The sequence below is a fragment of the Falco naumanni genome, chromosome 7 (assembly GCF_017639655.2).
Source record: "Falco naumanni isolate bFalNau1 chromosome 7, bFalNau1.pat, whole genome shotgun sequence".
Classification (NCBI taxonomy): Eukaryota; Metazoa; Chordata; class Aves; order Falconiformes; family Falconidae; genus Falco; species Falco naumanni.
Genome location: NC_054060.1, coordinates 2,107,808 through 2,126,954, shown reverse-complemented (window position 1 = coordinate 2,126,954; position 19,147 = coordinate 2,107,808). Strand labels below are relative to the sequence as shown.

Here is a 19,147-nt window from a genome sequence, read left to right as displayed (position 1 = left end):
ACACATACTAACGTGCATGCTGGAGGAAAAGACTGACAAAATTGCTCACGCTACTGCTGCAGAACCAGCTTCGAGTGGCAAAGGAGCAAGCAGCACCAGCAAGCCCGTGGGCTGCGGTCCTGTCCTGCGCCTCCTGCACGGCTCTCCCCGGTAACCGGAGCCAGCGCCAAGCAATGCGAGAACCCACAGGACAAGGACCCACACCCAACCATCTGCTAAAAGCAACATTTTCACTTGCGGAATTAAAAACTCATTTTTCTTCAGAGACAGGCAGCCCACAACGCCCTTCTCTGGGACGGCTGCGGGAGCCGTGACGGATTTGCAGGGGATTCGAGCAAGTCCGAGGAGCGAGCGAGCCGAGCACCACCACCCCCCCTCCCCGGCTCTTCTTTCGAGACTGCAACTCCCGGACAAGCAACTCCACTCCCTCGTTGTTTTGTGCTGACAGGATTCCCACCGCCCCCGTGTCATAAGCTGAGCCAGCTCTTTTGTCTGCCGGCTTGTTCTACAATTATTTACTTGGCTGTCCAGGACTGAACAGAATGGGGCTTCATCTTGCTGGTAGTTTCCACCTTTCTGCCATCTTCACACCACATACCTTCCAGGCAACCTTAGCCTTACACTTTCAAGATACATTTTTCTCCAAGGGTGTCACTTTCAGAAAAAAAATCCACACTTGAAAGAAGAAATAGAAGCGACTTTTTCTCCCCTCTTCCCCAAGCAACAGCCATTACGCATACCAGAAATACTCCCAGAGCAGAGCGAGCTGGAAGCAGCGTACACAGACTGGTTATTAGCCTCCATCTCAACAGAAGCTAAAAAAAGACAAGTTCAGGAATCATTTCGAAAACAAACTGGAGAACACAGACACTTCTCCATTTGATCCTGGTTCTTCTGCCTAACACAACCATTTTAGACAAAGACAGAAGATAAAGATAGTGGGCTTTTTTTAAGTATGCCTTTCAAATGAAAAAATTCAAGCAAGGCTCACACTGGAGCAGCGTTACCACTTAGCATACAGAATTATGTGAACAGTCCACAGCTGCACACACATTTCTTCCCCCTTTGCTGTCACGCCAGCTAACAGTTCTTGCCTGCCTGCCCCGGTTTATTCCTATGTCCGTGCAGCTCCCCCGCTCACCAGCTCTGAACTGCTATACCGCAGTTAAATTTTTACTCCCTGGTATGCAGACTCCACTGGTGAATGCAAACAAGTTGATCTGCAATATTTACCCTACTCAAGGTGAATATACTGCACCAGCATCACTAATATAAGGCACTTCAATATGGCCTTTTGAGCACAGCATAGCACCCTAATAACGTTGCTCACCAGCAAGACTACAAATCCATGCCGTGCCTCGCTGGGGCAGACCATCCAGCCCACTACTCCACCTCTAATGACAGCACAAGGAGACACTATTTCAGGACATGTGAACCTGCCCACTTTCTGGCATGTTCCCACCACCCAGGACTGCTGTAGCATAGCACATCCTTGATATTCCCTTACAAGCCATCCTGAACTTCATGTCCATGAATTTCTCTAATTCCTTTCTTTGCTGCTGTACTATTTGCCTCCCCAGCAGCAAAACAGATTAACACAGCAGCAAGAGAGTTGTTCTTTTAGTTTTACTTCCTGGTGAAGCTTTGTGCACTTTGGTTGCCAGAGTAAGTTGGCCTGAAATGAGGCTAAGCTGCAACCTAGTACCAAAATACTTGATTACTACCAAAATGGGCCAAAGTAACTGGATCAGTATTAGGGCACAGTATGCCAATTGTAAACCAGTATTTTTAATTTTTTATTTGCTATTCCACATCTGCTACAAACAGATCTGGCACACTTACGCTCATCTGTCTTCCCAGAACAGGGCAAATGACCTAGGAATCAAGCCTATTAATTCAGGAAGATTCACAAGACTCTCACAAGACCAGCAAGTGTTGGGAAGAAGCACAACAACATCCTTGTTCACACTGGTTGAGCTAGAAATGAAAACAGCCAAGGACTAAGTTTATTGGGTTTTTTAAGAAAGTGATCCCCCTGACACCAGAGACCTGCCTACTATTCTCCACCCAGAGACCTGAAAGAGGAAGGTTTTGCCACTCCAGTAAATTCTGAAGCAATTTCTCTAGTGACTGTCCCCTGACCAACATAACCACCTAAATTCCCTATAGCAGCTTGAGTAACACTTTTTTCAACCTAACTGAAAAGCACAGAGGAAACAGCAGCAACCAGTTAGTTGCCTGCCGCATCCCATGTGCCAGGGCTGCTTTGCCAGCATGCTTTATAGCACCAAGAGTACAACTGCCATTCACCTGCCAACTTACAGGAGTTCTTGCCACATGCATCAGTGTAGAAACAGCAAACTGGCACCAAACAGCTGGGTAGGAGCCTACAGGCATGCTGAAAGGAATGGAAGAAACAAAGCTTGCTGAGCTTTAGCAGTTCCTCCTCAAACGGCTGCCTGTAACAGCATAAAACAAATAGCTGCATGCATGCAACCAACAGCTACAGGGAGAGCCTGCCCTGAGCACCCACAGCGAACTTTCCAACACCAATGGCTCACCAGCCACCACAAAGCAGCTCCAGCTTTTTTACTTCATCGGGTTTGCAGGAGGCAAGGAAGAAGAGCACTCTTGTTTTGTCCATACAAGGCTTCTTAGCTCAAACAACTATTTGAAGCAAAACCTAACCCTCACGACACTCAGGCTAACATTTGTAGATAAGGACAATTAAGTAAAATTTTTTTTCTTTATTTAAACCATATAGTTCTTTGCCTTAGATACACATCAATTCTGTAAATGTCTCAAAGTCTGCTCAAGTTAGCTCTGAAACAAAACAGCACAAGTGCTACATGAACTGAAATACCCACTTACAACAAAAAAGAATTCTTGATCCTCTGGCATTTATGTACAAGGAGTTATAATTCTTCATTCAAACACAGAATTAACCTCCTACCAAAACCAAGCTGTACCAAGCTAGCTTCTTCCTTCCCACACATGAAATATAAAGTGCCTCCGCTTACTCACAGGATCAGTGACAGGACACGCACTCTTCCCTGCCTGCCCACATCACCAACCAGAAATCCAGCCAAAGTCACAGCATCCCAGAGGTCTTACACAAAGGGGTTATAGATATCGTACGTGAAATAACTTGGGTGAGACATTAGCAGGCAAGTGTCTGCACCAAAAATAAATATAACACCAGCATGTTCCATTCTGAATGGCACAGCAGCAGTGAGATAGAAGATAAACAAGCCAAAGATCACTCCCTCCCCAACAAAGGATCTGACAGACTGGCATTTCTATATCTTTAGCTGGAAATCTGTATCCGTAAAGCAAATCAAGTTCCTATGAAATTTCTTTATAAAAGAATAAACCTGGAAGAATACACCAGGGAAGCATTGTTCTGCACGTGCCCAGTTCTCACACTCTTTCCAAAGCACTTGCAAACAGCCAGTGCTTGTAACAGGACACTGGGCTGAAGAAACCCTCGCTCTGACTGAATATGGTCATTTTTACTCAGAAGTAATGTTAACACTAACCTGTTTGAGCTGCTCATCCAACCGCCAGTTCTGGCGTCCAGACGGGGAACCCGAATACGGTTGCTTAGTAGTGTCTTTACCCTGTTCTTCTTTGCCCTGCTGTCCCCGCTGGTGCCCTGAAGCTGGAAGAGGATTAGAGGTAGAGGCCACTCTTTGGTTGTGATGGGCAACTTTGGGAGCATGAAAGTATTTCAGAGCAGAGCAGGTTTCCTTTCCAGTCACATCACCGCCATCCTCAAGATCGCCACCCTCCAAACCCCCTTCTTCCTCCTCCTCCTCTTCATCTTCCTCCTCTTCATCCTCCTCCTCCTCTTCTGGCTCTGAATTCATGCTGCTCTGATCAAATGCCCGCGTAGCTCCAGCTGCAGGTGGGCCTCTGGCCAAGGGACCAACAGCAGAGCCGCCTGAAGCCCTGCCAGATGTGGCTGCTAGGACAGCCTGCTGCACAGCCAGCTGCTGAGTGTAGAGCAGCTGGGCTTCTCTCATCTGCCTCTGCTGTCTCTCCCTGGAATCCATCTGCAGAGGCGTTTGCTGCTTCTGCTGCTGCTTCTGCAGCTGCTCGACCACAGCTTCCAGCTTCATCCCGCAGTTTGCATGGCTGGGAAAAGAGGGGGGCGTTTTTGACTTTATCTGGCAGGGTTCAAGCCCCGACCTTGGGAGATTGGCAGAATCTGAAAGATAGACAAATATTTGTCTGTATGAATATAAAATGCTTTCATCTTTTCCCCAGGAAGAGGATAAATAGAGTGCAAAGCCAATACTCTTTCCTGTGCAGGAGACCGTGAAACAATCAGCTTCATGTTTAACAGCCTCAGGCTCAAACTTGCATTCAATTTTCAGACTGTTTAATTGTATTTTCAAGCTGAACACATTTGCTATAACCTCAGTTTCATATACCCCAAATACAGCATCTGAAATGCCTTTGTCCACAGTCCCAGCAGTTCATTTTTTGTCAGAAGCCTTCCACGCTTCCTAAATAATTACTTTTGAAATGTTAGGTTTAACATCCAGGGTTTGGTGCTTCTGAAAATACTACCTTAAAAGGAGATAGCTGGGATGATAAGCTTGACCATATTTCTATTAAAAAACAGGCAGGAATTTATCGCACACCAGTTAGTTATGAATTCTTTAATGCTTTATTTATGTTACTAATTCTTTGCACTTTATATATCTTTCTTAAAAAAACCCAACTATATTTAGCCATTATTCTTCCCAAGGAGATTGAGATGAGAGATCAGCAGAGATCGCTGTAGCCTGAAATGGACTGCTGAGCACCGAGCAATTCCTGCCTCTGGTTCCCAGAGTTGCCAGCCCATCTCAAGCCCCGGCCCCCCTTCGATTTTCCCAGCCGAAGGACCCGAGAGCTTCCCTAGCTCTCCATTTTGACCTGCAGCAAGCCCATGCTGAGCCAGCACTAGCCTCCTCTTGAGCAAAGACCAACAGAACAGACCACAGCTCTGATCTAGAGTAAATCCTAGAAAGACGACTACACCTTTAATCCCCAACCATTAAAATCAACATGTGTATTTTGGACTTTGTGTCACCAACTGGACCTGCTGACAAAGACTGCCCTTCTCAGGTGTTTTTTTTGATGTAAAAAGATGCTTAAACAGATCCCACTTGCTGCTCTTCAAGGTTCATTGATAACAAAATACAGTCAGCTTGGAGAAACAAAGGAAAGGCCAACTACAAACAAGCTACAGTCTCCTGGCCACCTCCCATCACCCTGTTTACAACCAGCACTGTGCTATTCAAGCCACACACTTGAAAAAAAGACTATTTTGCTAATAGACATTCTCAAGACACAGTTCCCTTCTAAAACAAGAAATAACCTACCAGATACCAGTTTTAAAAGTGAAATACGACTTACAGCATCCCTACCACAACTCCAAGTCTTCTCGTAAGGTGGTCAGACCACACCTCTTGTACAGTGCCCACCAGCTACGTCTCTTGTACAGTGCCCACCAGCTACAATGCCCAACTCATTTCCACTCACAAACTCTTCCCTGCGCTAAGTAACAGCCCATCACCAAAATGAAAAGCCTGGCTGGTGCATTTGCATTTTTATCAAGCAGGCAGCAGCATAGCTTTAGCTTGCAAATGAAACAATATAAAGTGGATTAGTGGTTTGAATGTCAGGAGCAATAACGCATTACCTGGCAGCTGAAAAGAGTCTTAGACTCGCTGGGAAGGCACAATACACCATCTGGCCTAGCTCCACACATACTCCTCCAGTAAAACAACAATGAACTGGTGCGGGTGTTGCAACAGCAACCATAAACCAGGCTAGAGAGCCTCCAGCCCACACCTTGCTGGATATTGTTGCACCTGAGGCGCGGTGAGGTGTCACCTCTCCTGCCTGGGAGGAGGTGTGCAGTTAATACACCCGAGTGTATTAACTGCCTCGGGTACACTAACAATAATAAATGACCTGATACTGGGATAACGTGCTGTGCAAACACACCTCAGGTGCAGCAACACCCTGGTATGCGGCGCCCGCGTATTTCCTGGAGTTCAGGTACAATAGCATGTGACAGGTTACGGCAGGATCTATGTGCGACTGCTGAGGGTTTTCACCAGAGCTCAGCACAAACCTCACAAGCCTCTAAAAAAGATGATTTCTGGATACAGGAAAGATGCCCACATCAAGTATCGGTGTTACTGCAGAGAGAGCCAACTTTGCAGGGAGTTTTAAGTCAACAAGGAGATGCATTGCTCACAGAAAACAATTAAGCTACAGTATCAGGATAAAGTTAAAGATAACAATCACAACTAGACTAATAACATTAAACCACTCCAGGGTTCCACATTCATTTTACCCCTCAGCATGGGTATTTGCTTACTTCTTGTGCCTCTCCCAGCCAAGGCAGCAAAGGGATTCGGTTTAACCTTCAGACCCTCAGCACCGGCCTTTGTATGGCCGAGTCCCTGGGAGAACCCCTTAAATCAAAAAGCCCCCGGATCACCGTTTGTAACTAGCCCCGTTGGCAGCGTAACGGGCAAACGCCGTCCGCGCCGGGGAGAGGTTTGCCAAGGGGAAACCACCTGAAAGAGTTAACGCGTGAGGTGAGGAGCCGAGGCCAGCCTGCCCCCAGCCCGGGGGGCTGAGCTCTGCAGCGGCGGTAAACAACTCCACAACCACCCCCCCCACCCCTCCCGGTTTCACCGGAGGCCTCCCCGCCCCATAACCCCCGCACCTCCCCCCGCCCCCCCCCCCCCCCCAAGAGGGGAGTCCCCGAAGAAGGGCGGCTGCCCCCCGGCCCCAAACCGGCCCTGCTTGCCGGTGAGCTTCAGCCAGCCCCCCTCCCATAGCGGCCCCCGCTGCAGGCCTGGCCCCCAGAGCGGTACCCCCCCTCCAACCGTACCCACCGCAAACTCCCCCCCCCCCCCCGGGGCAAACGGGGCCGTTACCTCCCGCGGGCCCCGGGAGCGGGTCGCTGCCGGCCCGTGCGCGGCCGCCTCAGCTCCGCCCGCGGCACTGCCTCTTTCCGCCCCCCCTCCCTACCCCGCGCCGCCCCTCCTCGGCCCAGCCGGAAACGGGGCGGCGGAGGCGGTGCCCAGTAACGGAAGCGCCCGCCTTACTTCCGGATACGGCCCCGGTGACGGAAGACGAACCGCCACCGCCCCGCGCCCGGAAGCGGCTTCAGAGGGGGAAAGGGCGGGATTACGTAGAGGCCGAGAGCCAATTAAAAACCGAAGCAAGAGGCGGCTTCCGGTTCCGGGGGGATAAAAGGGCGCGCGCGGGGCTGGGCTGGCAGTCGCTGAGGAGGAGCCGCCGCGGGGTAGGGAGCGCGCGTAGGTGAGGGCTGAGGCGGCCTTTCCCCTGGGGGCGGGCTCGGGGGGCTCCGCTGCCCGCTTGGGCTTCAGTGGTGGCGAGGGGCTGCCCTGTGTCGGGGCTTTTCTTTGTTCCTTTCAGGTTTGTGGTGAAAATGTATGGAGGTCTGTGGGGGGGGATCCGTATTGGGCGGTACCTGCTGGTCCCTGGGGAGGGAGTGGGAGCGGTTAGTGCTTATTTTTTCTGGGGCTGTGTGTGTATATATCTGTATGCTTTCGGGAAATAAATAGGTATTATGTCTCACTGGTGTCTTCCCCACTCAGCCCCAGAGGGCTCTGTGAGGCAACCTTTCAAGATGCCTCAATATCCTTTCTCCCCTTAAATCCCTTATGTTGCTGCTGGAACTCCCTAGCCTATTAAATCATTTCAGGTGTATAGTGTGTAGGGGCAGGTTTCAGGGCTCTGTGATGTTCTTGCTCTGTTCTGGCACTCTGTGATATCTCTGTGTCCATACTTGCTTCAGGCCTGGTCAGCATGGCGGATGAAGAGATTGCTGCCCTTGTTGTGGACAATGGCTCTGGCATGTGCAAGGCAGGTTTTGCAGGGGATGATGCCCCCCGTGCAGTCTTTCCCTCCATTGTGGGGCGTCCCCGGCATCAGGGTGTCATGGTGGGCATGGGGCAGAAGGACAGCTATGTGGGGGATGAAGCCCAGAGCAAGAGGGGCATCCTCACTCTGAAGTATCCCATTGAGCATGGCATCGTCACCAACTGGGATGACATGGAGAAGATATGGCACCATACCTTCTACAATGAGCTGCGTGTTGCCCCAGAGGAGCACCCTGTCCTGCTCACTGAGGCCCCCCTGAACCCTAAGGCCAACCGGGAGAAGATGACCCAGATCATGTTTGAGACCTTCAACACCCCAGCTATGTATGTAGCCATCCAGGCTGTGCTGTCCCTCTATGCCTCTGGCCGCACCACCGGTATAGTCATGGACTCTGGGGATGGTGTCACCCACACTGTGCCCATCTATGAAGGCTATGCGCTGCCCCATGCTATCCTGCGTCTAGACTTGGCTGGCCGTGACCTGACAGACTACCTCATGAAGATCCTCACGGAGCGGGGCTACAGCTTCACCACCACAGCTGAGAGAGAGATTGTGCGGGACATCAAGGAGAAGCTCTGCTATGTTGCTCTGGACTTTGAGCAGGAGATGGCCACAGCTGCCTCTTCCTCCTCCCTGGAGAAAAGCTATGAGCTGCCTGATGGGCAGGTGATCACTATTGGGAATGAGCGTTTCCGATGCCCTGAGGCCATATTCCAGCCCTCTTTCCTGGGCATGGAGTCCTGCGGCATCCACGAGACCACTTTCAATTCAATCATGAAGTGTGATGTGGACATCAGGAAGGACCTGTATGCCAACACCGTGCTGTCTGGGGGTACCACCATGTACCCTGGTATTGCTGACAGAATGCAGAAGGAAATCACGGCCCTGGCACCCAGCACCATGAAGATCAAGATTATCGCCCCACCGGAGCGTAAATACTCTGTCTGGATTGGTGGCTCCATCCTGGCATCTCTCTCCACCTTCCAGCAGATGTGGATCAGCAAGCAGGAGTATGATGAGTCTGGCCCTTCCATTGTCCATCGCAAGTGCTTCTAAGAGGGACTGCTGGCAGTCACCTGAGGGCTGTCCTTGCCAGGATGCATGCTGGGGCACCCTCCTCCTTCCACGTTGGACCAGGATTGTTCGACTGTTACTTATTTCATGTTTTAACTAATATGTTGAGGTACTGAGTAGTGACATGTGCATTTTAATGGCCTGTTAGGCTGTAGTTCTTTGGCTGGCTAGCTGCTCCTCATGGCGCTCTGGGGCTTGAAAATAGATGGAGGGTTGTTCACTTCTCTGATGTAACACTGGTAGGATGACACTAAAGTTAGACTTGTCACCTTTAGATTTGTCACAACTGACTCCTTTGTAGGAAAACAAATAAACTTCTTAAGCTTAAAAAACTGTAAGAGGTTATCTTGCTTTCTTTCAGCATGGGCTCGCTGTCTTCTTGCTACAAGGAATTATTGTGCAGTACATGATTTTGGTGCAAACATAGCTTGTAGCTGCCTGCTGCTTAATACTTGGAAAACAAAACTGGGGGAAAATGCTATACAAATCATGTAATGGCACCTTTTAAAGCTGCCCTGTGCAGTGCAGACCATGTTAAGAACTGTTAGGAAGGAAAGCTTGACTGGTATGTGACTCTTGCAGCCTTTCTGTACTTTAATGGTAACTTGGCTTTTTTTAGAACACAAGCAGCTCTTGTCAGAAAAACTTGGTGCCTTGGCACAAAGATTGGTGACTGGAGGAGTAGTGGCTTCTCCTTTTTTGGGAGAGAGTGATAAGATGAAGCAGCAGATGGTGATGAACTTGCTCAGCTGGGGAAGCCCTTACTTCAGGGGCTGTCTGCAGGCTGTCCCCCTTCTGTGGGGAAGGGTGGCCACTCCTTAAGTATTGTTAATTGAGAAGTAGCAGGGGCTCTCGAGGGAAGCATTTGGCTATGTCTCCATGGGCTTCTGACCCCTCAGCTCCTACTGCTGAGGCTTGTCCTTCCGTCCCCCACGTCTGCCGTAGCTGTGCCACAGCCCGCTTCCCTGCCCGAGGGCCCAGCACCGAGCCCTGCTCCCGGCGCCGGCCCCGCCGCCACTGCTGCCCTCCGGGCGCGCTCCGGCTTGTAACCCCCCAGCTGGCCGCCTATTGGCTCGTTCCCGGTCGTCGTAGTAAGCCCAGCCAATCGGCACCATCCCCACCTCGGAACGGCCTGGCGTTACATACCGCCTTCTCTGGCGGACTCCGTTTCCCAGGGTGCACCGCGCAGACGAAGAAAACTTCCGCTTCCGGTGCGCCCTGGGGACGCGGTCGAGGGGAGGAAGGGCTGGTGGGGGGCTGTGCGACGGGAGGGGGGCCTGGCACTGCTGGGGTGCGTCGCTAAGCGGCCGTGGGCGCCTTACCCCGCATTTTTTCTCTGCTCCGCCGTCTCCGTGCCGGGAAACGGGGCCTTCCGGGGTTGGAGAGGGGCCTGGGGTGCGCCTGCTAGGCAGGCCGGGTCTTGCCCTTAGCTTCTCTTTCTCGGCTGGGTGTTGAGGGTAGCAGAGGCCTTTCCGCCATCCCTGCAGCTTCAGATATGGCTTAAGACAGAGGTAGGAACCTAAAAAGCGTGGCTGTGTGTTGGTCAGGCCTCCTGCGTGCTGGCCTGTGAATTTATAATGTCTTTGTCTGGTTAATGGAGGGTCTCACTTTGGTTTGTTTTCCTCCCTTCCCCGAGGAGGCCTTCGTGGATCTTCCCGACAGAGCTTTGTGGGGCTTAGTTTGGCCTGTGACTCAGCCAGCGAGAAGCTGGAATGTCCCTGCCGGAGTGGCACATCGCGGTGAAGCTGGCAGATCAGCCGCTGGCTCCCAAATCCATCTTACATTTGCCGGAGACAGAGCTGGGAGAATGCCCGCTCGGTGGGTGCAGCATCTCGTACCTCAAGCAGCTCATCACCGGCAAGCTGCAGGAATCGGTCCCAGACCCTGAGCTCATCGGTAGGTGCTTGTGTGTGTCATGTCAGAGTCCTCCCACCTGGGGCCACCCTCTTCTTCTCTTTTCTGCGGCCGCGACACGAATGCCCTGTTACTGGTGTTGGGCTGGTGGGAAGACTTGGTGCAACCGGGGAGCATGGCCAGGGGCTCAAAGTGTGGTCGTAGTACCTTGTGATTTGCATAGTTTGTTCTGTGTGTGCTTGAGATCACAGTGCTTCTGTGGTGTTGGTGCCCTTGCTAAGAAATCTTTTGACTTGCTACCACCAGTGTATCCTTGTGAGAACTCTAATGAGAGCTGTCAGAGAGGTCAGCTCTTCTAAAGGAGGTGGCAAAGTCATTTTCTGTGAATCTCAGCTCCATAACTCCCCTGTGTTATGGAGTCCCTGTGTGGCTGGCAGATGAAGTAGCTACACATGTGGAGCAATCACCCCCAGGCAGTCCTCACTTAAAGACCCAAGGCCCTTTCTGAGTGTGCCAGAGGTGTTTATCTTTAGATGATTCTCTCTCCTAGATCTCATCTATTGTGGCCGTAAGCTGAGGGATGACCAGACACTGGATTTTTATGGCATTCAGCCTGGCTCCACTGTTCATGTCCTGCGCAAATCCTGGCCTGAGCCTGATCAGAAACCAGGTGAGGAGAGGACTGTGGGTTCCTGCTTAGATTGCCTTGGGATGTGTTTGGTGTAGGTTCCTTGCGACTGAGGAATAGCTTCTCTTGTGATTTGTTTCTGGGAGGCTGACATGGGTTTTTCAGGAGGAATTGATCGATATGTTTGTGGAGGAACCCTCCACCTCTAAGAGGAGCAAATGGGTGTTATGTTTTCTTGCTGATGAGAGCATTAAGGAATGAACTATTTAATACAGAGAGTGAATATCCTTTCCTTAATTGACTGTAATCGATTTTAGGGTGTTGCCAGAGAATAGACAACAACAAAGTGACTGGTTACTCAGCTTGAGGGATGAGCAGGCTTGCGTGTGTTCCTAGTCTGCCTGTTAGAGTTATTTACTTCAGTACAGCTCCTTTTTACGTGTAGGAGAATATATTTTTTCGTGTATCTGGAAACCGAAAGTTCTGTTCTTTGTTATGCTGCGGTAACTGTACTGAGACATTTGCAATCGTTAGTCTGTGCCCTTCCTCTTTGGGCTAGCTGACTCCAGGGGCATTAAAGAATCACCACTGCGATTGCAGTGTGGAAGCCCCAGTGGCATGTAAAATGGCTAGTAAAGCTGACAGAGAGAACTGTGTTTTGTTCTGTTGTTTTTTCTCCCTCAGAGCCTGTGGATAAGGTGGCAGCAGTACGGGAATTCCGGGTCCTTCACACTGCCCTGCACAGCAGTCCTGCCTACAGAGATGCAGTGAGTGGGGCTTCATACTGTGCTGTCTGGGTGTCTTTTGTCTGTCCCCTCTCTGTGAAGAGAGTCCCGTGGCGGAGCCTGGTTGTGCAACATTACTGATCTGCTCTGATTTCTCTGGCAGGTCTTTAAAATGCTGGGGAACAAGGAGTCGCTGGATCAGATCATTGTAGCCACTCCTGGCCTGAGCAGCGACCCTGTTGCTTTAGGTGAGTCCAGATGTGATCCAGAGTATCTGAGGAAAGCCAAATAAAGATAGTCTGTGTTTAACTCCTGACATGGGGAAGGGAGAGTTCCCCTTCTCTGGAGAAAGTGGGTTGCTTTGTGGAGCATGAGTGTCAGTGCCTGCTCAGGTGTCAGTGTTGTGCTCCATTGGTGATGTCTGGGGATGGGTGCTGGCTTCAAAAGGATTAGGGAACATGGAGCCCAAAGGAGAGCAGTGGGGATGGGTGCTTTCTCCCAGCTGCAAAGTGTTACAAAAATGTTCATTACATCTCACTTGTTCTGACATGGTTCCTAGGCTTGTTGGCACGTTGCTCTGAGACAGGTGGAATACAAGATGCGGTCACAACCTGGCTTGATTTGATCCTGCCCTTAAGGTGGAGCTGTCTGTACTGGTGCCCAGCCTATGGGATCTGCTGGGAAAGCCCCATCCCCTGGGTGGGTGGCTGTGATGGAGAGTCTCTCCAGGAAGACGTAAAAGGCTTCAGAGAGAACAATAATGAGCATTTATTGTATTTGCTAGTGACTCAGTTCCTGAAAAACAATTAATTATTTTGGTTTTTCCCATGACTCTTGTTTGAATGGCTCCTGTTTCTTGTATCCTGTCTTGTCATGTTTCCTGGTCCCTCTCAGGAGTCCTACAGGACAAGGATCTCTTTTCAGTTTTTGCAGACCCCAACATGCTGGACACGTAAGTTCACATGAGCTGGTGGAGTGACTAAGCAATGCTTTTGTTGCACTGTTGTATAGACTGCTTCCCTCTGGGTGGGAGAATTCTGCTCCTGCCTGCCAGTACAGATACACCAGGCCAGAGATCCAGGTTAGGACATGTCTTCCTCAGCAGCAGGAAGGAGGGAGCTGATACTTTGATACACATCTGCCTCCACTGTTGGATTAAACTGAAGGATATTTAGTGGGAGGCAGGGCCATCATCGTCTCCAGATCATGGATTCAAATCTGGATCTGGTTGCTCACAGCAGAGAGTTGCTCCCATGAGGGCATGTGGGAAATCTGTATCATGGGAGGGTCAACGTGGGGTCAAGAAGGAGCCCCAGCTTCTTCAGCTGCATGGAACGATGTGGGGAGGTGTTTGTTGCTGGACAGCAAAAGGCAGTGGTGTTGATGCAGCCAGTGGTGAATGGCTGTGCCATTAAGTTCTTTGCCAGTATTGAGCTGCTGATTTCTTGGGTTCCATGTGTGCATGATTTGTTCTTCCATGCTTTCTCTCCAGGCTAATCCCAGCTCACCCTGCACTTGTGAATGCCATTGTCCTTGTTCTGCACTCGGTGGCTGGCAGCACCCCCCTCCCAGCTCCAGAGACATCTTCCCGAGGCATGTCCTCTGGCTCCTACCGGGACATGCCAGGTACGTTCAGCCACACAGTTGAGTGAGGAACCTGCAGAAACGATGTTCTGCGGGATTTGCAGATAAATGTGTGCAGTACTGACACAGTCATCCTATCCCCAGGCTGAGAGTAAAAGAGGTTTGGGTTCCTGAGCTAGAAACATGCACTGTGGCTTGATAAGTTTTGCACTGTGTGAGGCTCATCTGAGGCACTTTGGCCTCAGGGCCTCCCATCCAGGTGTGTTGGTAGCTGTGCTGTGGCCTCTGCTTTGTGCAAATGGTGGGCCTGACCTGCTGCACGTGAACTGGTTGGTGCTGAGGCTTCTGTCCTAACCAGTGCGTTAGCTGGGGCTGAGCCTGGCGGCATGGCCAAGGGCTCCCCAGGATTCTTCTCTGGTGCATCATTCCTGCCAGCACCCAGTTTTCTCCATCTGTTGGTTCTCCTCTCTGTTGCAGGTGGCTTTCTGTTTGAGGGTCTCTCTGATGATGAAGATGACTTTCACCAGGTAAGTGGCCATGTTGGGTGGAACAGCTGTTTTGGACTTGCAAAATGGGTTTAACTCGTAGCCCTTAAAGACTCCACAGGTTTTCTCTTTTCCTGTCTCGTGAACACCATGAGCTGCTCTGGCTTCCAGGGGTATTGTGGAGACAGATGTTGATTGTGGTGTGCTCAGATGTTCAGATTTTCTTCAGTGCTGAAGTAGGGTCACAACAGAAGAATGCAGAAGCCCAACTTGAAGCAGCACTTGTCCTCAGAGTAAATACCTTCATAGCCAAACTGATGCAGAAATAGTTATGCACAGATGAGCGTGGCCGAGCAGCATGGGAGTGTTGGTCTCTGCTCTTATTCTGCAATAGGAAGTTTTCCTGTCCAAAGGACAAAGAATTTTGTAAGAGAAATGGCATATTTAGACAGGAAAAGTGCCTGTCAACAGCTAGTTGTTTTGTTACGGGCTAATAATGCTTTGTTTTTAAGCTGATGGATGATACATTAAAAAGTTTACTGCCAGATTCTGCAGCTTTGTAATAGCTGAGTTTGTGCAAAAAGCACATCCTATTGTCATATTTTTTTTAAAAAAAGTTCTGCACTTGTAAGTTTCCAGTAGTGTAGGAATGGGATCCCTCGGAACGAGCACGAGACAGATTTTACTGGGACATGGACACCAACGTCAGAGGTGGGTTGTTTGGTTTTTTTTTCCTCCTCCATGCAGAGCACAAGGTCTACGCCATCCAGCAGCACTTCTGGCTCCCGCCCAGCTTCCCTTGGCTATGCTGGGGCTGCTGGGCCCCGGCCGATCACCCAGAGCGAGCTGGCGACTGCACTGGCACTGGCGAGCACCCCAGAGAGCAGCTCCCACACACCCACCCCTGGCACCCAGGTACAGTGGCAGCACAGCAGCTAGGGAGTTCTTCCTGGGCCATAAAACCAGCGCCTGACTGAGCACAAGCCCTGCTTGGGTCTGGGACCCCTCGCTGCTTTATTTTCTTATGGCTGAGTTCTCTTTCGTATGGGCTCAAGGAGGCATGATGCAGCAGGCATTGCTTTGTGCTGGCTCTGGTTTCTGTGACAAGTGTTCCTCTGATCCGTGTACAACTTACTTTCTCCTAGGGTCACTCCTCTGGAACCTCCCCAATGTCATCCAGTGTCCAGTCAGGAACACCCATCACCAACGACCTCTTCAGCCAGGCCTTACAGCATGCCCTTCAGGCCTCGGGGCAGCCCAGCCTGCAGGTCAGTGTCACAGCCTTTTCTTTCGGGAGCCCGTATTTCACTGAGCGTTGCAGGGTGGAGGTGGTTCTTCCAGCTGCCCCTTGGGACAGGACACTGAGCTGAAAGGGACATTGCCGGAGAAGTGCTTCTTGCAGGAGGTGTGATAGACTGGTGCAAAAGTACCAAGTGAAAGTGGGACGGTGGGCTGGTGGATTTGGGGAGTTTGCAGCAAGACTTTGAGCTTTCGAGATCTGCTTGCACACTTAGCATTGCAGTCGTGAGCTAGAGAGAGGTGGGAGAATGCAGTGTGTAAGAGCGGGCTGTGGAGAAAGCTGGTTTGTTTCTGCTTGGACTCTTGCACCTACCCTTAGCTTCTTTTGTCTCCTGTCTGTAGAGCCAGTGGCAACCACAGCTTCAGCAGCTGCGAGACATGGGCATACATGATGATGAGCTAAGTCTCCGAGCCCTGCAGGCCACTGGAGGGGACATTCAGGCTGCCCTGGAGCTCATCTTTGCTGGTGGAGCTCCCTAGCTTTTTGGGCCGGAGAGGCTGGACTGGTGAGTTGCACTGCGGCAGCTGTGACATTCCTTGGTCTGGGACTTGGACCTGTAACTCCTCTCTGCAGTGGGGTTCCTTTCTCCAGCATGGAGGAGTTGGGATGCCTGCTCCTTTCCTTGCAAGTGGGCAGTGCACTTCTGTTTGAGAGCACTGACCATGCTGAGGGCAGCTCCTCCAGCTCCAGATACCTCTCTCCAGCCTCCTCCTCCTGGCCACCAGAGACAGGACCTCAGAATTTGTCCAGCACAGAGCAGCATGTGGCTCTGTGTGTTGGAGAGATGTGGCACCTATGGTTCTGTGGTCTTAGATATGTCAACACATTCTCCTGCCTGTTTCGTTCCTGCCCACCTGATGTGCCTCTGTCTATCTTGGTTTGCTGTTGAGGTCCCTCTGTGTTTAACTGTATTAAATGGACTGTATTCACTTGCCTGTTGTTTGGGTTGTGGTCTGTCCCGGATTGTGTTCCAGATCTGCGAGGCAGCGTGCTCATCGCCTGAAGGAGGCTGGAGAAAATGCTTTGCCTGTTGTAGGACTGTTATTTCAGCAGAGGGCACTCCTCTCGGAGAGCAAAGCTTTATCTCTTAGGAGAGCGGTGTTTGGGGTGTAGCTGACCTGCACAGCCATCCAGCCATGAGTTAGTCCATTACAAAAGAACTATTTGTGCTGCAGATATCTCCAAGAAGGTGCCGCAGAGAAGCATCATGTCTCCTTCTCAGCAGAAACCTGTTTTTTCTCAGTTGTTGGGTGAGGCTGGTAGAGTCCTGCAAGCTGACAAGAGCAAGGGTACAGGCACAGGAGTTCATGGCCACCACAAGGTGACAGTAAAAGGACTACAAGCGTAAGTGTTGAGGCAGTGGCCAGAGAGAGTGAGATGCTGCAGAATGACTTGGGAGAAATGCCTTGTCTCTGACACGGGTTAGTCTGGCCGCAGCCAGTGTTTTCCAAAGGGTCTTTAATCCTGGGTGCCACATTTGAGGCAGTTAAGACCTGAGCTGCAAAGACATCAAAGGCATTTGCTTGTAATTACAGTCAATGGGAACTGAGAGAAGCCAGAACCAGAGCTGGGCCTAACTTCGCTCTGATTGTACCATTGAGATTAACAAGGCATGAAAATGGGAGCTGGTTTGCCTGAAATGCCACCATGCGTTACTAGGGAAGCTAAAAGCAGAAAATGCTCTCCTACCTTCAGGCTGCCTGTGTTCCCATCTAAATCCTCTCCAAGTGCTATGATCGCTTGCTGATACGATCTCAGCTATCACCCAGCAAATGCTGGATTGTTCTCTCCAGGGTAGTCTGTTGACTGATAGACTTTAATCCTGTCTAGAGGATTAAGTCTCTCAGGAGGGAGGAGGGACTGTTTTTATTTTTCAGTATGTAGAATATAAGATGTGATGGACATAACTGGCTTTACACCCCTTCCGGGTTACTGCCCGCTTTGGAAACCTGGTCCAGATGATGGCGATGATTTTACGTGTATGAAAACTGATTAATTTGTTCCCATTCCTGGTGCTTTCACCCCTTGCTTTGCTCGAGGAGTGAACAGCATATGCACAGCATCCTCCTTCCCTTCCCCACTGCGGAGACAAGCCCTGCTGTCAGCCCTCAATCCTCCCGGGCTAACCGAGGATTAGCTGTATCGCAGATGCTGCTGCCCAAAGCTGAAAAGCATTTGTAGGCTCAGGGCTAGCAGGACTGGCTTTGGGACCAGGGTGACTAGTTTGCTATGCTGTACCACGTCAATTCTCAGCTTAGGCCAGCTTGGTGTCCCAGATGGTATTTCTTTCCTGTGATGACCTTGCTCTTATGATTTGATCACTTTGTTGACCCATGTTGTGTATTAAATAGTTTCTTGTTTTAATGGCTATTTCTGCTTCTCCCTGTGTCCCCAGATAATTGAAAATTGCTTGGACGTTTTGCATGGAAATAACTTTTTCCTGATTTCTTTCACAAACTGTTACTTGGCTTGGATTACTGCATCAGACACATTCTCTGTCTGAACTGGCTATAGCAGAGAAGAACTTGGCAGATACTGTTCACGATGCGGCTGATGCGTGCGCTTCGCTTCCCTCATCTCGCCTGCCTTTGGCTGCCTAGAATAGACGTGCTCAGCAACCAGGCAAATTTAGAGATGCAGGGATGGGAAGAGATGCTCTGCCTGGCACCTGCAGGGCTGGTGATGGAGGAGGAGGAGAAATGGAAACTTTGATGCAGGAGCTCTGGTAGGAAAGTAGAAGCTCAGAGATCCTCAGAACTGGCTGTGCAGCAGCCACATGAGCGCTGCCTTCCCACCTGCTCTAGTGTCCAAGTGCCTCCTGCTTCCCAGCTTTGAGATGAAAGCAGTGTTGGCAGGCACCTCTGTGTGCAGAGAAAACTCTCAGCCAGCACAGCCTCTGGTAAGGGGAGAAACTGGCCGGGTGAAGGCTGCAGGAGGCACACGCTCGTTTGGAGAGGCCCTTTTCCTGGGCTTAGCAGCCAAAATGTGGCTTATGGGGATGTAATGTGAGGTCTCTTGTCTGAGCCAGTTGTCCTTACTCCTACAGTCACTGGGGGAGCCTATATCCAAAGAGGGATATTGAGCAAACGTGGAATGACTCTGGGAGATGCTGGTATCCGTTGCTTGCTGAGAGAGCAGCTAAGTGCAGGCACTAATTTATCAGTGGCTGAACACAACAGATTCTGCTCTTTTGGGAGCAAACTGTGATGCGCTGTCTCCCACCTGTCTGTTCTTTGTGGTCCATCCTTTGTGCCACTGCCCTGACACCTTCCCCTCTTCCCACATCAGCTTTGCCACTGCCCTGACATCTTCCCCTCCTCCCGTGTCAGCTTTGCTTGCTCCTTCCATGTTTGGGTTAGATGATCATCCATTCTTGTTGGGTCTCGGCCTACCTGTATCCTCTGTGTGTGCCCAGCCTCCACCACGCTCTGTTTGCCAGCCAAGCATCTGTGCTGTGACAGCAGCCTGGGAGGTGCTTGGCTGACCCTTTGAAGAGGTGGAGGTCAGACCACGGTTCCCCAACATAAGTGCTTTTGGTAGGGACTTTCTGGTTCTGACATGAAAGAGAAATTTT

At 50.7% G+C, this 19,147-nt stretch overlaps 3 protein-coding genes across 8 annotated transcripts in view; 2 read left to right on the top strand and 1 right to left on the bottom strand.

Moving 5' to 3' along the window:
- ARID3B (AT-rich interaction domain 3B) overlaps window positions 1-7,181 on the bottom strand; it is a 36,796-nt gene extending 29,615 nt beyond the window's left edge. Inside the window, exons 1-2 of one of the 3 annotated variants that reach the window (XM_040600152.1) lie at window positions 7,122-7,181; window positions 3,540-4,210 (exon numbers count right to left, since the gene is read on the bottom strand). In XM_040600152.1, coding sequence (XP_040456086.1) covers window positions 3,540-4,121 — 582 coding nt within the window. In that variant the 5' untranslated portion in view covers window positions 4,122-4,210; window positions 7,122-7,181. Of the gene's footprint in view, window positions 1-3,539; window positions 4,211-6,908; window positions 7,057-7,121 lie in introns of those variants that run through there. The other 2 variants (XM_040600151.1, XM_040600150.1) reach the window with 2 other exon arrangements.
- Window positions 7,182-7,222: 41 nt separating this feature from the next.
- LOC121091023 (actin, cytoplasmic type 5) lies at window positions 7,223-9,335 on the top strand. Of its 3 annotated transcripts, none has more exons than XM_040600155.1 (2): window positions 7,223-7,321; window positions 7,838-9,335. In XM_040600155.1, exon 2 carries the CDS (start codon window positions 7,849-7,851, stop codon window positions 8,977-8,979), a length of 1,131 nt encoding a protein of 376 aa, XP_040456089.1. In that variant the 5' UTR covers window positions 7,223-7,321; window positions 7,838-7,848; the 3' UTR covers window positions 8,980-9,335. The 3 variants fall into 3 exon arrangements, with proteins under 3 accessions (XP_040456089.1, XP_040456088.1, XP_040456090.1); XM_040600154.1 differs by having other exon boundaries at window positions 7,256-7,338; XM_040600156.1 differs by having other exon boundaries at window positions 7,270-7,334.
- A 908-nt stretch (window positions 9,336-10,243) lies between these two features.
- UBL7 (ubiquitin like 7) lies at window positions 10,244-16,502 on the top strand. Of its 2 annotated transcripts, none has more exons than XM_040601027.1 (11): window positions 10,244-10,508; window positions 10,637-10,893; window positions 11,402-11,521; window positions 12,164-12,246; window positions 12,368-12,452; window positions 13,099-13,156; window positions 13,697-13,830; window positions 14,266-14,315; window positions 15,021-15,188; window positions 15,419-15,541; window positions 15,915-16,502. In XM_040601027.1, the coding sequence occupies exons 2-11, from the start codon at window positions 10,710-10,712 to the stop codon at window positions 16,050-16,052; spliced, it is 1,143 nt and encodes a 380-aa protein (XP_040456961.1). In that variant the 5' UTR covers window positions 10,244-10,508; window positions 10,637-10,709; the 3' UTR covers window positions 16,053-16,502. The 2 variants fall into 2 exon arrangements, with proteins under 2 accessions (XP_040456961.1, XP_040456960.1); XM_040601026.1 differs by having other exon boundaries at window positions 10,634-10,893.
- The last annotated feature ends 2,645 nt before the right edge of the window (window positions 16,503-19,147 follow it).